This window comes from Myxocyprinus asiaticus, chromosome 22, assembly GCF_019703515.2.
Source record: "Myxocyprinus asiaticus isolate MX2 ecotype Aquarium Trade chromosome 22, UBuf_Myxa_2, whole genome shotgun sequence".
NCBI lineage: Eukaryota > Metazoa > Chordata > Actinopteri > Cypriniformes > Catostomidae > Myxocyprinus > Myxocyprinus asiaticus.
The window spans coordinates 31,086,762-31,102,499 of record NC_059365.1 but is presented as its reverse complement, the minus strand read 5'-3'; the positions used below and the strand labels follow the sequence as shown (position 1 = coordinate 31,102,499).

The window sequence follows — 15,738 nt, the reverse complement described above, 5'->3', positions numbered from 1 at the left end:
ATTAGATGTATAGAGTAGCCTACATAAACAAGAAGAAATAGAAAAAACAATGACTATCTTCAAATGTGTCAGATTATAATGTTTAATTAGGGGTAATGTTGAAACTGACATATAAGTATTCACTCAACACAGTTGCTGACAGGGATCAACTGCAGTATTATAGACAACTGAACTACACAGTTGAGGTTAGTATTGTCAGATTTGACTGAACTACTGCTGTCCTCTGAAACACTTCAGTTGATCTGATCACAATACCATCTTCAAATATGCCAAAAAAACTGCAGTCTCCTGCAAGGGGCTAATAAATAACAAGTCTAAACCACAAATTGCTTTTAAATTCCTTCTTGTTATTAATGGAGTGACATAATGATTCATAGTCTTTTTCTAAGATAAAATAATAATAATGCAAAAACAATGTAGATGATGACGTGGCTCTAGGTCTTGTATTTATGTGAAAATAATTCAAATGTAAAAATAAAAATAGTGACTTGCAGGTTGATATCACTATATTATTATAGATAAATTACTTTAATAATATATTAATATCATCATTATCAGATGATATTATTGAATTCTGCAATCAGAACTATTCCCCATTGTTAGATATCCAAAAATATTTATTCTTTAAATAGTCTGTGTAGTTAACTACTTTTTCTTAATAGCCTGTAGTGTAGCTTTCTACTTTTTTAAAAGAGTAGCTTAATTGACTGTAGTTTATTTGAAGTTGTGTACACTGTAAACCATAATGCTCAAAATAATTAATTGTTTTGAGTAGGGGAAAGTTAGATCATTCAAATTAGTTCAAATGAATTAAATCTTGATGAGTATTTAGAACTTTCTCTTTCTTTTGAGTTCACAAAAACTAACACAAGTAACCTAAAACACTTTATTGTTTTGAATTTAATTAACTTTACTTTTTTAATTTACAGGAACTTTACTGGGATTTCTATTTCCCAGTATGCTTTGCATGACACTTGACAGGGAGGGTAAATAAGTGTTATGTAAAGTGTCTTTGTGCAAGCTGAATGTAATGGGGGAGATTTGTTAGTGTTTAATGGTTTGTTGTGTGTTTTTTTTTTAGAAGAGTTTCTGTTGGGTTAAAGTTTTTGGGGGTTTCCATTATGGTGAATAATAGAGTTGAGACAGTTTTATATTTAAGATTGTTCAAAGCAATATTTTTTAACTCACTGCTATGTTAATCAAAGCTTAGTGTTTCCACTCAGCATGCACTTAGCATGCTAGCATTCACTGTATTAGCTAGTTCTAGCAAGTAAGATTCTTCTCTTGGAGATTTTAAGTGGAGATTACATGGTAATTTAAGTTCAGTCAAAGAGTCAATTTAAAATTAAGTGAAAATAAAATGTACGAGTTAGCTTCATATGTCAAGTCAACTTAAACTTGGGTGTTTATTAAATTAAAAGATTTGAAAGAACTGATTTTTTGAAAGCCTCACATTTTTTGAGTTTTGCTAACTTATTAGGATTTGCAGTGTAGCTTGGTAAGCTACAGTTTCATAGTAGCTTTCCCAAAACTGCTGGAAACACTGGGTTATAAAGGAAAAGACTGTTTATGCACTCAAAAAAAAAAAAAAAAAAAAAAAAAAAAAAATTATATATATATATATATTATGATTTATGCATTACAATTTCATAACAAAATTCCATCAAATTGAATTAATAACTCTTTAATAAAATAAAATTAAAAAAGCCTAAATATTCTAAGTTTTATTCATTTTATTAATTTAGTTAAACATTACACAGTTCAATCTGATGGAATTTTGTTATGAAAATTTAAATGCTTATATCTTAGAAAGAAAAAGAAAAAGGCTAAAATATTTATTTCTTTTTGTGTGTGAAACAAATAAACTGATCAGGAAGATCCAGAATTGGTCACATCCACCGCATTTAGGGCAACCTGATCAGCATAAATGAGAAATCCTGTGAAAAGACTGTCAGTCCAGAATGGATCAAAGAATAGTCCATTTTGTTCAGAATAGAAGATCTGAAGCCAGACCTGATCTCCTTTCTCTAGTCGAAGTACTGTTGAACCCGAGGCCACGTCATGGTTCCCTGTGTTGGCATCAAATGTTCTGATCTTATACTGGCCGTTGTGGACAAGCCCGATTGCCAGATGCTTGTTAGCCAATGTGATGTCATATGTGAAGTAATACACACCAGGGATCGCACAGTTAAACTTGCCAGTAGTGGCATTGTAGTGCTCACCCTCATTCATTAAAATGCGGTTAAAGCGGATGGGCATGCGCTCCTTGGGATAGCTCTTGGTTACTGCTACTGAGAAAGCCGATCGTGCCTCTTTTCCACAATCACAGCCTCCAGGGGCACCGGTCTCCCCACCATCGCCCATTTCCCCTTTTATCCCCTTAGCTCCAGACATACCAGGTGCCCCTCGCACCCCCTTCAGGCCCCTTGGCCCTGACTTCCCAACAAGTCCTGGGCGCCCTTTTAGTCCATGTTTACCAGGATTCCCAGGACGACCCTGTTCACCTGACATTTGAGAATAAAAATGTGTTAGAGGTGAAAATAAACTTGATCTTGTATTCACATATATTATTATTATTTAGTCTTTGTGATTATAAATTTAATAACTCTGTAAAGTGACCTTGACACTGGGTAAAGGGCTATATACACCGATGAGCCAAAATATTCTGACCACTCACAGGTGAAGCGAATAACGTTGATCATCTCCTAACAAGGCCACATGTCAATGTCTTGGTAGATTAGATGGTAAGCAGACAATCAGTTCTCATATTCAATGTGCTGAATTCAGGAGAAATGGGCAGGAGTAAAGACTTGAGCGACTTTGACAAGGTCCAAATTGTTATGGTCAGATGACTGGGTCAGAGCATCTCTGAAACAGCAAGGCTTGTGGAGTGCTCCCGGTCAGCAGTGGTGAGTACCTACTGACAGTGGTCCGAGGAGGGACAAACCACAAACCCGGCGACAGGGTGTTGGGCGCCCAAGGCTCATCGATGCGCAAGGGCAACGAAGGCTATCCAGTCTAGTCCAAACCGACAGAAGGTCTTCTGTGGCACCAGTCACAGAAAATTTTAATGATGATTACGGGAGGAATGTGTCACAACACACAGTGCATTGCACCCTGCTGCATATGGGGCTGCGTAGCCGCAGACCGGTCAGAGTGCCCATGATGACCCCTGTCCACCATTGGAAGCACCTACAATGGGCACGCAAGCATCAGAACTAGACCTTGGAGCAGTGAAAGAAGGTTGCCGGGTCCGATGAGTCCCGTTTTCTTTTACATCACATGGACGGCCAGGTATGTGCGCAGCGTTTACCTGGGGAAGTGATGGCACCAGGATGCACTGTGGGAAGACGACAAGCTGCTGGAGGGAGTGTGATGCTCTGGCCAATGTTCTGCTGGGAAACCCTGGGTCTGGCCATTCATGTGGATGTCAATTTGACATATGCCACCTACCTAAACATTGTTGCAGACCAGGTACACCCCTTCATGGCAATGGTATTCCCTGATGGCAGTGTCCTCTTTCAGCAGGATAATACACCCTGCCACACTGCACACATTGTTCGGGAATGGTCTGAGTAACAGGATGAAGAGTTCAAGGTGTTGCGCTGGCCTCCAAATTCCCCAGATCTCAATCCGATTGAGCATCTGTGGGACGTGCTGGACCAACAAGCCCGATCCAACTTACAGGACTTGAAAGATCTACTGCTAATGTCTTAGTGCCAGATACCACAGAACACCTTCAGGGGTCTTATAGAGTCCATGTCCTGGTGGGTTAGCACTATTTTGGCAGCACGTGAAGGACCAACAACATATTAGGAAGATGATCATAATATTTTGGCTCATCGGTGTAAATACTTTTTAATATATTTATTACAACTGATCTGCAAATATGTTACCTTTCTCTCCCTTCTCTCCCCTATCACCATCCTTGCCATCCTCACCATCGATACCTGGCATGCCCATCTTGCCTACCTTGCCACAGGGACCTGAAGCACCTGGACTCCCTGGAGGGCCCTGAGGGCCTGGCAAGCTGCAGCTGAGCTGAGATGAATGGATGGTGAAGTTGCGTCCCTTCTTGTTTGAGGAGTCTACAGTCAGCACAGAGAAGAGAGACAGCAGGCAAACAACCAACGCTAAATGATACATGATGCAGCTGTGCCTGCAAACAGAGCAGATGAGGGTGAGGCCAAATTTTTGTTGTGGGGAATTTCCATGGATTTCAAATACAGAATGCAATGCACCTTAAATCTAGTCACATGCATTGTAGTGCAGGTCGTAACTTGACCTGTTAATGAACCTTTAAAAGTGTTTTTAGCTAGTAAATGTAAATTAAGTGACCAAACAACACAATTAAATTAGAGCATCTGCATCGACAGTACATATCTAAATTGTTATGAAGGAATAGCTAAACTAATAAAGCATGCATTGGCAAAAGCCCTCACCAGAGGAATGATATTTGCATTGCAATGCAAAGATCCAGCTGCCTTTATCACAAAGACAAAATGGATTTGTATCCTACATGTCCTTCTCACAACTTTGTAAGCATCCACCCAGTTTTAATACTGACGCACTCTGCCAGATAGCTCACACATGATGTAATTGAAAACACTGGGGGAGGGGATTCAACTTAAAACTTGTCATACTGCTATACCATAGTTTGTACAACTCACAAATCAATAAAACTATTTACAAAGTAATCTAAAAGCTACTGCAAAGCAATATGTATAAAAATGTGTTTGTTTGCATCAAATACTCTCTACAATAGTACTTGCAAAGGAATTGGAATTTGACATTGATCATGTTTGTTGAGCCAAAAGCAAACCAAACCAAACCTAGCCATGTTCAGATTTATATGAGTGTTTAAACCACTTATTTTCATGGTCAGATTCCATTTAAATACCTTGGAATAGGAGGATGGAAAACATTTATTAAATAAAGACAGATGACTCAAGTGTAACCCATTTGTAATTTATTGGGCACTTCATATTTACAAGACTAATAAAACGATGCTTGATCATGTACTGTCAAAAGAGAAACCACACAAATGATTCTTAAATTCAGAAAGTAAACATCTGATTTACTACTATGACCAAATCAAAATCACAAAACAGATTTTTTACTTCATACAAAGTGAAAAGATTTGCAAATCTGGTCTAAAACACATATGGTACATGTTTTATATTTAGTTTGAAAATAACAATGACAGATCTCTAAATAAGACTATGATGTTTCCGTGGTTTGTGACAAGTCTATAGGGTCTATAGACTAATACATTTACTTCCCCAGGAAAGGAGCCATAGGGTCGTCAGCACGGTAACGTTTCATGCGGAAAGCTTCCATCTCCTCCTCTGTAGGTTCACGGACTTCCTTAAGGCTGTTGTACGGCCGCTTCCTTTCGTCCACCTGCATCAGTTCAGCCACCTGCTTCAGCCTCTGCTCCTCCGCACTCAATGCCTGCACACAAATACACATTATTTTCCTTTACAATGGGCTTTATAGAGCAAATATAGAACATGTGTCTGCAACGAAGAGGATACAGCCCACCTTCTTCAGCTTCTCTTTCTTCTTTGCTTCATCCTCCTCATCACTGCTGTCAGTATCTTTGCTGCTATGCTTCTTGCTCTTTTTCTTCTTTTTCTTGTCTTTCATCTTTTCCTGGTGCATCTGTGACAAAAAATTCCAGTTAAACAAGCAATTCAAACAATATTTTTACATGAAAATGATGTCATAAAGAGAGGAAGGCTTTTAATGTACCTGTAGAAGGGTCTTTGGCTCTTCATTCTTTTCGGCCTCCTCTACATACTCTTCAAATGGAATACATGAATTATTCTGATAAAACAGAAACAAACACATTTTATTATGGTCTTTTGCTTGAGGAAGCCCTGTTCAAAACCTCTAGAACCTTCCTATTCTGTTCGGTCATTTTTGACCAAAATCAATTTTTCATATGTAATAATATGGTTTTGTTTATCTGAGCGGTACAAGACTTTGTGGCTTTTTCTCCACTAGAAATCCAAACACACACAAAACATTTTTGAACAACAAACACAGTCTTCTGTTTTATACACTAATTGAATCTTCAGTCAATTGCTGTTCATTTTCTTGACCTTATTATTATTTTACTTTATTCAATTTTGATGTTTGAAATAAATGATTGGTAACAAAATGATTAGTCTATGTCTTCTCTTTGTAACACCAGGTCAGGTATGACTGTAAGCATAATGTGACATTGTTGCAAAAACTGACACTTCAAACAGTTAAAAACAAAACAAAAAAAACAAATGCTAAACTTTGACAAATAATAGCTTGATAATGTATAAATATATATTTAAATGCATAACTTCCAATTAGTACACATTATGTGGCTGCACAGAACACTGCACAGAGCATCTACAGGCTATTATTGTCATAACATGATTTTCAAGTCATGTCATTTTTCTTTTTTCACCAGATGGCAGCAATCTGCCCTCAATACAGGACACATTCTCATAATTTCTTCATGTTTCAACTAGGTTTTTACTGTAGTGAAGTTACATAAATTTGCTATTTTGCATATGAAAATGAATGGCGTAATCGAGAAATGTGTATGTTAATAAGATCTAAAAAATATAAAATCCCAAAAGAAGTGTATAATTTTATTGTTTTGACTTCAGGGAAGAAGAAAGTTATCATTTCTTAAAAAAGAAAAAAAAGTTACACATGTACTGTGTCTGGTCAAAAATTAAAGCAAACAGCAAAGCGGCCCTAGCTGATCAGAATAGGAGGGTTAAATGCTGATCCAGTGCAAGACTTTCCAAAACCACAGGGGACGTTTCCATTTCTAGAAACTGCATTTAATACTCACTGATACTTTCTTTCCAGCTTCCCCTGTACAGTAACTTTGCTTCACCATCGAGTGGCAGCATTTGTAACCCCAATAGCCATCTTTCCAGTATGATCCCCAGATACACTGCAAAAAGCCAAAAGGAAAAATATCTTAACCTTTCATATAACAAAATTATGAACACTGAGCATTTTCAATATTGCCAGATAACCAGACCTACCGTGTGGTTATTAATGAGCACATCCTCCTCATACTTAGAGCAGGCCACAGCTTTCTCCTGTCCCTTCAACACTGCACCGTGACGCGAATACTCAACATACTCCTCTGTCTGAGCTAGCAGAAGTTCTCGTGGAGGGGCATCCAAGTGTTCCTGACCACCATACTGCAACAAGGAGTGACATTACACCATTAATGCACCAAGCAGGGGGAAATATGGCTATTTCAGTGGTTAAAGAAGGGAGTTTAAGGACTATACCCTTTCCAAGATGCTCTCTTTCTGTTTCTCTTTGAATTCATCCTTTTTGACTCTGTAGGACTGATGCAGCAGCTCCAGTTTGGTTGGATCTGCCTGGAGGTGAACTTCAGATCCCTTCTCATACGCTTCCCAAGCAAAGACTGCGGAGGAGACACACAAAACAATGTTGGAAGAAGAGGCACTGACATTGTCTGCTTGCATTAAATGTGTTCTTAAAGCAATGGAGCCTATACGTCACATCAAGCAAAGAAGAATTTATGTATCAGGGCACAAAATGAGATACTCACGTTGTGTCTGGGCCATGGAGATGGTGTCTCCAGAATAGCGCACAAAGTTGTCTCCAGCGTAGCCCACCCTAACAAAACCAAACACATCAGTTTGAAGATAGACAAGAGAAACAACTACTGGGAACAGACTCATTTAAAATGTGCAAAGATTGGATGGAATTGGGACGTGTTTATGAACAGATGCATATCAAAGAATTTGATGCATGTCTCCCATTACATGACTTTTCTTGTTCTTGCTGTGACAACCCCACAGGAGCAACTTTAAATGCGGTTAAGTGCATTGCTAAATTACCTACAAAGTTTGTACAATAGTGATATAGCAGGGGTAGTTATTTAGGACTGAATCTGCAAGCTTTCACAGATTCAGCCCACATGCCTAACATAAAATGTATGTTCTTGCCCACTATTAAGACATTTAATTCAGATTCAAATAGACAAACAGCAATTAACAACTTGAAGCATTTCCCTTGATTACATGCACAGGAAATGAAGCAATCTCTTGAGAAATAACTTACTCTTCTGGATTCTTGCCAGCATTAGAATATGGGTTTTCCCTCATGGCTCGAGTCTTGGGGTCGTAGTAGGCTGAATTTGGATCCAAATTTCGTAGGTACTGTAGAATAAAGACCGCATTTGGAAAAACATGATGGAGCACTTTTTGAAATACTCATGTCATGTGTACTCCTATACTACTACTAATCATTCGATTTCGATTTACTTTCTTAATCACAGTTAAGGGATAAAACGTAATTATTGAAGTGCAACTTTTTTTTTGCCTCAAACCAAGCAGTGTCCTGACCTTAATTAACCCTTTAAGTTCGGAAGGGCCGTCAAAATATTAATAACTTCAGTCTTGACCAACACAAAATAGGTATCGTTTTAAAGCTTAGAATCTGTACTTTACAATGCATGTAGGCATTGTGACCAAAACTGAACAAGTGCTTTGAAATCTGCAGACAAATCAGAAGTGATCCATTTTGAAAATGTATTATAAATATTTCACAGTACATATTATTGTATATTGTATTGTTGTTTTACTCCCAGACAAAAACATAGCAAACAGGTGTTGCTCATATGCCGCGTTTTCGCTTACAACTTCACGAAAAATAAACAGAATAAAATATCACATACCATTCCTTAGAGGCAGCGATTATCTTTCAAATGAGCCCACACACAAGGTAATCGGATGCATAGATCAATAGATAGTTGACATGAAGCACAATGTGCACACAGCATCTGGCTATCTGGCATCTTGCAATCTGAAAAAACGTTAGCTTTCCTGGATCAGATGACGTCATCGGAAATGATGTAGCATCATGGAACGCTAAACCAATCGGATTGGGTTCAGATCGGTGCAAAAATCATCCATATTTGGGCAGAGAGACATGTGATTGGTGACTTACATATGGCCACCAGGAGATGGCGCCAAGTACATGACACAGACTCGATGCAGACTGATTGAGTCAAATGGCACTCATTCTGTGAAATCTTATTATTAAAATCATGTCTGCCTGCTATGCAAACCTTTAGTCATTGTGTTTGCACGTGTAGTTAGTTCTTTTGTACAATTATTATATTTTATTTGTTTGGAGAGGCTTCTGGACACATCGTTTTTGTACCCTATGATAAATTATTTTTGTAATGCTATAACTTTTGATTGCTTTGTTGTATCAACTCAAAATTGTACAGTCAACATGATTGGGAACAAAAACAAAAGCATTTTTTCTGAGCTACCTCGTTTACACACAGAGATAATGTCAAATCAGAAAAATAAGGGAAAAAAAAGTACATATTTGGCTCGTTTTTTTTTCTTTTCTCTTCACCAGAATTTATAATCTATATCATTAAAAAATTTGAAAAGTTCTCTTTACAAACACTTTTTTTTTTTTTTTTTTAGTTACAAGGCTTTCATTTTGGGTAAGCCACTGAAACAGGAAATCTTTAAAAACACCATCAGAGCTTAAAGGGTTAACATGCATCTGTTTGCCAACTGTCCAGTTATATTTAGAGCTAACATTTTTACCTTAGCAATGTCCTCTCGGATTCTCAGGTTTCTAACTGTAATACGTCTCTTGGAGTCAAAGTTTTGTCCAGGCATGTCAAAGTCATCAACATATTTGTCCTCGTCCTCATCTTCACTGCTGTGCTCCTAAACAGGGCAAGAGAAATCAGAGTTTAAGTGAGAAAAGTGGCATCAGCTCTATTTAAATCTTAGTGAAGCAGTCCTTTGTGTTCATTGAACAGTTTTATTATGGTGTAAATGCATGCTCTGACCATATAAAAAATGTACCTGTGCGTCATCATCAATATGCTTCCTTGAGTTCTAAAAGCAAGACAAAAAGTACTTTATTAATTTGTTATTATGTCAAATACAAAGTTAGATACATGGTTACATTTTCATATGGTACGTTGTCATTTGTAATAACAATCACTTAATACAGTTATCAGAGGAGTGTGGAAACATTCCCCTTGAAAGAGAAATATATTCGAATGAGAGTACTTACCGCTTGATCCATTAGTTTTCCAGATGCCAACTCCTCCTGCAGCTTCTGAGCTTTGAGGGTACGCTTTGCCTGTGAGAAATCAAATCAAATGAGATATGTAAATCATTTAACTATTTATTTGAATCTTTGCTGTCCACTCACTAGGGATGTGCACAAGTAATCGATTAATCGAGTACTCATTCAGCTTTAAATATTTGACTAGTAAAAACACCACTCGAATATTGCAATTTGATTTTGCATGCCGTGGGCAACATTGAAGTGCTTCTGTCACCCAACTCTTGCCATTAGTTCTCCCAAAAAGGAAAATCTGCCATTATTTATTGTATTACTTCAGAAGACTTGGAAAGTATGTTTCTACGTGTGAGTACAAACGCTTGTTTTTTCTAGATCTGGCTGTTTGCAAAGTGCAAATTTCTTCATAAGAAAATCAGATTCAAAAGTTGAAGGCTGAAATTCAATTCTAAATTTCAAGTAATCAATTACTCGATTTTTAATTAGAGTGCTCAACTTACAAAACTACTCGAAATGCCCATCCCTACCACTCACTAGAATAACATACAGGCGAGGACCAAATAAATATCAGGATATCCAAATATTCACACTCAATACTCTGCCATGTACCCCAAACAACAGTAAAACAAGATTCAGTAAACCGTAATAAATCAATAGATTTAATTTACAATAGGTAACAAATCAATAGCATAAACAAACTAATAAGATTCCAACTAAAATGTAAATAAACTAAGATTCACGACACACAAAATATTTGTTCAATATAATAATAGAAGACAGAAAAATATCTCTTTTTTCTCCCCAATTTGGCATGCCCAATTCCCAATGCACTCTAAATCCTCGCCTCAATCCGGGTGGCGGAGGACGAATCTCAGTTGCCTCCGCGTCTGAGACAGTCAATCTGCGCATCTTATCACAAAGCTTGTTGAGCGCGCTACCGCGGAGACATAGCGCATTGAGGCTTCACACCATTCTCCGCGACATCCACGCACAACTCACCACGTGCCCCACCCAGAGCGAGAACCACATTATAGCGACCACGAGGAGGTTACCCCATGTGACTCTACCCTCCCTAGCAACCCGGGCCAATTTGGTTGCTTAGGAGGCCTGGCTGGAGTCACTCAGCACGCCCTGGATTCGAACTCGCGACTCCAGGGGTGGTAGTCAGCGTCAATACTCTTTGAGCTACCCAGGCCCCCGAATAAAAGATCTCTTTAAAATATTCTTAGTGAGAGCAATTTTTTATTGTTTTTTTCAAATGAATTAAACAGGGGGTGTGATGGATCATTCACTATCTATGTTGCTTTTCTTCTAATCTATATTATGTATACCTCAGACATCTTTCTCTAAGGTTTTCCAATGATTTTACTTGCCATATTCATTGTTGTTCATTTGTTCTTGTTCCTGGCCCCTAGATTTCCATACCAACTTGTAGCCTAATGTTAAACCTCATGATGATACACTCTACAAGACTTGTATAAACCATTTTCAGAACCTTTTGAACCTCTCACATGAAAGCTGTTCAACTTCCTTAAAAGGTAATAGGATCCCAGTTTTTAACCAGGGTGCATACATTGTCAATAGCCACACTGTGATCATCTGTATCAAATCTGCTACAAAACTGGTTCAGTTCATTGGAAAAGTGATGTTATCCACAGGAAAGCCTTGCTATTTCTTCACATCTCTGCCAATTATGACATTTAAACTGTCTCAAGCTTTTGAGCATTGCCAGTATTGACCTGTTTTTCCATCTTAACTCTGTGGTGCTGTCTGGATCTCTTCATAATCGCCCTCAATTCACATCTGAGACATCTCTTCATTTCTTTTGTGGCCCATGCTTTGTTATCTGGATATATCTTAATGACTATTGTGCTTGTAACATTGTTTTTGCAAATTGTAAAGTATGACGTGATCGCCTCTGTTAGTTCATTTGTGTTCACACCATTATCAAAGAAAATATCCCAGTTCATATTATCAAAGCAATATCTCAGCCTCTCATTGCATGCTGGTGAATTTCCTTGACTACAGGTTTCAACTGTTTAATCTTCAAACAGGAAATTAAGTCTGCTAGGATGAACACAGGTTGGTCAATAGAGCGTGAGTGTATGTTGTTGAAACTCTCACTTATCTTGCCAGCTGCCTCCTCATAATTTGGTCTCAGTATGCATGTCAGAATAATTGTAATCTGACCAAATTCTCTTGGCGAATAAAATGGTCTGAAGGAGATCAAGAGTAATTCGTAGTTGGGGGTGCATGATTTGCTTTTGTCGTGGTCTGCTCTAATTGTAGAAAATCCAAGAAGAGCAACTTCAGACTCTTCTTTGAGCCATGTCTCTGTACAGCATATTAAGTTACTTCTTTTAAAATCCTCATCAAACTTTAATCTTGCTGATAATTCTTCCACCTTCTTGAGTGATCGTACATTAGGAAGTGCTATTAATAGCAGGGGATATCTGGAACAGTGTCTTTGTAGCCTCGCTTGAACGCCACTTCTACAACCATGTTTCTTTGACGTTTTCTTAGCTTTCCCCACTTTCTGTTCAATTTCAGGGCAGCCAAGTTGCAAGAATCTGAGTTCCAATCTTCCAGCATGGTTTTGAAGTGACAACAGGTGCTCTGTTAATGAGCATGCCTAAGGAAAAATACAATATGCACACGCACAAAAAACAAAACAAAAAACAACAACATAACTTACCAGATCAACTTTTGAATACTCCTCTACAATGCGCATGTGATCATCAGGGTCATACCCATTCCAGCGGTCTCTCTTTCCATCATAATCCATTGAGAGCTGAATCTGTTGGTGTTCATCTGGGGCAAAGGCTGTGCCTGAAAACTTTGCCCCAACCTTTCTGGGTCTCTGTGGATGGGGATGGCAAACATTATATCACTATCCTATATTCTGCAGCCTCATTCTCTGACCCAATGCAGAAAGCATGATGAACAAATAATGCACATTATAATCTTGATTTAGTCCAGATTATAATGTTACATAAGAACATTACCTACATATCCTTTAACAAATAAATAACACCATAAAAACAAGGATTTTGTGTTGAAATTTACCTCCATGCAGTCCTTCTTTTTATGTGTCATGGCACCACAGTTTTCACATGCGCCTTTTCTGAATTTCGTGCTTACTGATTTCTAGTTGAGAGGAACACAAATCACTCTTTCAGAAACTTAATCACACTTACAATCAGGGACTAAAAATGAAATGTTTTTCATTTCGGTTCGTTCTGAGCAAAAACTGTATTTTTCCATTCCGGTTCAGAAGTTCTGCAGCCTCCTTTCCAAATGGTAACCGGTTAGAACAAAATAAAAGAACGGTTCTTTTTAAAATGACAGTACTCAGGGGTGGGTGAAATAGCAACATCTTCTGGAAAAACAAGCCCAAATTAAGCCACTTGCCTCACCAAAATAAGTGAAAATAAGCAATTATTTTTTTTCCTGTGTGGTGGATTTATCAGCATAGAAATCATAAGCAGTTAATTAACAGTTAAGTATAATTTATTTACAGATCTGCTTCTCAATCAAAACCTGGCAGCATCAAATCTGTATTAATGCACCTCTAATAATGTTTTCCTTGTATCTGGATTAGCCGTGCATGTACAGTATTATACATAATTGTTAAAAAAAGGCCTTGATTTACAGATGGGCAATTAGGCAAAGAAATGTGTGTTGCAGCAGTTTAGTTTCAGGATCAAAGCACGTTTCATTTTTACGGGCAACATGAAGTAGTTTAATCCAAAATAATACTGTGATAAACCCTTTGGCTTTTGGATTCATGAAAAATTATCGTAACAAAATTAACAGGTTATAACAAGTTCCCAGAATTAAAAAAAAATTACGTTTTCAACCCGGAACAATTGAAGATCACTTTTTTTTTAGTGATCATATGAAGTCATTTATTATCACATATTTGTTTGGCTCCTTTTTAAATCATAATGATAACAAAAATCACCCAAATGGCCCTGAACAAAAGTTTACATACACTTGTCTTTTGACAGTTCTTTTCTGCTCCCCATGGCTCAGTATCTAGCCTGCTCAGTGCATCCATGTGAGAGCTAACAAACTCATTGACTATTTATACACAGACACTAATTGCAATTTAAAAAGCCACAGGTGTAGGAAATTAACCTTTAATTGCCATTTAAACCTGTGTGTGTCACCTTGTGTGTCTGTAACAAGGCCAAACATTCAAGGGTATGTAAACTTCTGATCAGGGCCATTTGGGTGATTTCTGTTATCATTATGATTTAAAAAGGAGCCAAATAACTATGTGATAATAAATGGCTTTATATGATCACTATCCTTAAATAAAAGACAGTTTTTTTGCATGATCAGTCATATTTTCAAAATCAATGCCAAAATTTCACAATTTCTGCCAGGGTATGCAAACTTTTGAGCACAACTGTATGTGTTTTTGTGAGAAGGGGGTTGCTTACTTCTTGTACACCTCTTTTGTACCATTCTCCAATGGGTGTAAATTGTTTCTGGTTCTCTTCCTGAGGCCTCTGATGCTTGAGGGTGGGTCTCTTCGAGGGGTCGATGTACCACGGGACAGATGAGATGTACTGGGGAATATGAGGGTTGATATCCCTGGTAACAAAATATTATGAACAGAATTAAGTTATGACAAAGGTTTAGAGTTATTTATACCATCTAACACATTCATAAATTTTCTAACTATAATTTACAATTGTAGTTCAACGCATCATGATCATATGTTATATTCAATTCAGATCAACATACTTTCCCTCCTCGTCGACCTCAGCTGGAGCGTTTCCCAATTTTCTCTGTTCTTCCAGCTCCTTCTTCTTCCTCCAGTCCTCTCGAGTCATTTTCTTCGGCTCTTCGAGGTCCACGATCCCCTCCGATCCTTTACTCTCCTCCATCGACATGATCTCTTTACCTGCAACTGTATATTATTAGTTGTAGTAATAAACCAAGATGAACATCTAATATCAACTACAGCTCTCTTTGTGCTGTCAGGCACTAACACGGTCAATTACAAGATAACTCTTTGAATCAAATGTTATAAACAGAATATATCACAAACATAAAGCATTCATTTAGTGAATTAGCTATATGCTACTTCAGGCAGCATACGATATAAATATCGCTTTAAATTAAACAACAGTATCGGTTATGCGTCAAGTTCTGAAATCTTTATATTATCACCGATTTATCTGCAGTCCTGTGAAATCCACTAAAAGGATAAACAATGTAAAATGTGTTACTGCGTGATCGGTAGAGTGCTGTCTAGTTGTTTATAAGCGTGTCACACGCACTTCCGGATGACGTCTGTCTTCCTCGCTGAGGTACTGCATCTGTTTAGTGCGTCTGACAGTGTATCGCCCCAGCTGGACTGGAGACAGTTTAGCGGAGACAAACCGCTGGTATTAAAATGAATGATACAAATTTTAGCAAATCACCTTTAGTTCACCTAAAAATAAAAATTATCATCATTTACTCACCCTCATGCCATCCCAGGTGTGTATGACTTTCTTTCTTCTGCTGAACACAAACAAAGATTTTTAGAAGAATAGTTCAGCTCTGTAGGTCCATACAATGCAAGTGAATGGTGGCTAGAACTTTGAAGCTCCAAAAAGCATATAAAAGCAGCATAAAAGT

The 15,738-nt window shown here is 37.7% G+C and overlaps 2 protein-coding genes across 5 annotated transcripts; both read right to left on the bottom strand.

The window, feature by feature from the left end:
* Positions 1-71: 71 nt before the first annotated feature.
* Positions 72-4,578, bottom strand: c1qtnf2 (C1q and TNF related 2). Its single transcript, XM_051649245.1, has 3 exons — positions 4,443-4,578; positions 3,897-4,159; positions 72-2,504 (listed from the first exon to the last, which is right to left on the bottom strand). The coding sequence occupies exons 1-3, from the start codon at positions 4,460-4,462 to the stop codon at positions 1,870-1,872; spliced, it is 918 nt and encodes a 305-aa protein (XP_051505205.1). The 5' UTR covers positions 4,463-4,578; the 3' UTR covers positions 72-1,869.
* Positions 4,579-4,954: 376 nt separating this feature from the next.
* Positions 4,955-15,482, bottom strand: slu7 (SLU7 homolog, splicing factor). 4 transcript variants are annotated; one of them, XM_051649351.1, is made up of 16 exons: positions 15,345-15,482; positions 14,857-15,022; positions 14,550-14,703; positions 13,168-13,248; positions 12,797-12,961; positions 10,090-10,158; positions 9,876-9,908; positions 9,609-9,734; positions 8,101-8,198; positions 7,586-7,653; positions 7,299-7,438; positions 7,044-7,205; positions 6,845-6,949; positions 5,755-5,829; positions 5,545-5,664; positions 4,955-5,454 (listed from the first exon to the last, which is right to left on the bottom strand). In XM_051649351.1, exons 2-16 carry the CDS (start codon positions 15,003-15,005, stop codon positions 5,275-5,277), a joined length of 1,725 nt encoding a protein of 574 aa, XP_051505311.1. In that variant the 5' UTR covers positions 15,006-15,022; positions 15,345-15,482; the 3' UTR covers positions 4,955-5,274. The 4 variants fall into 4 exon arrangements, with proteins under 4 accessions (XP_051505311.1, XP_051505312.1, XP_051505309.1 ...); XM_051649352.1 differs by having other exon boundaries at positions 14,857-15,016; positions 15,345-15,480; XM_051649349.1 differs by having other exon boundaries at positions 15,286-15,467.
* Between the last annotated feature and the right edge of the window lie 256 nt (positions 15,483-15,738).

Excerpts from the sequence above, each read along its gene's own strand:
- c1qtnf2 (XM_051649245.1), bottom strand. The coding sequence starts at position 4,462 with ATGCAAATATCATTCCTCTG. Across the intron at positions 4,160-4,442 it reads ATGCAAATATCATTCCTCTG|GCACAGCTGCATCATGTATC; the intron begins GTGAGGGCTTTT and ends CTCTGTTTGCAG. Across the intron at positions 2,505-3,896 it reads GGGAGAGAAGGGAGAGAAAG|GTGAACAGGGTCGTCCTGGG; the intron begins GTAACATATTTG and ends CTCAAATGTCAG.
- slu7 (XM_051649351.1), bottom strand. The coding sequence starts at position 15,005 with ATGTCGATGGAGGAGAGTAAAGGATCGGAGGGGATCGTGGACCTCGAA. Across the intron at positions 7,654-8,100 it reads GCTGGCAAGAATCCAGAAGA|GGTGGGCTACGCTGGAGACA; the intron begins GTAAGTTATTTC and ends TGGTTTTGTTAG. Across the intron at positions 7,206-7,298 it reads AAGAGAGCATCTTGGAAAGG|TATGGTGGTCAGGAACACTT; the intron begins GTATAGTCCTTA and ends TCCTTGTTGCAG.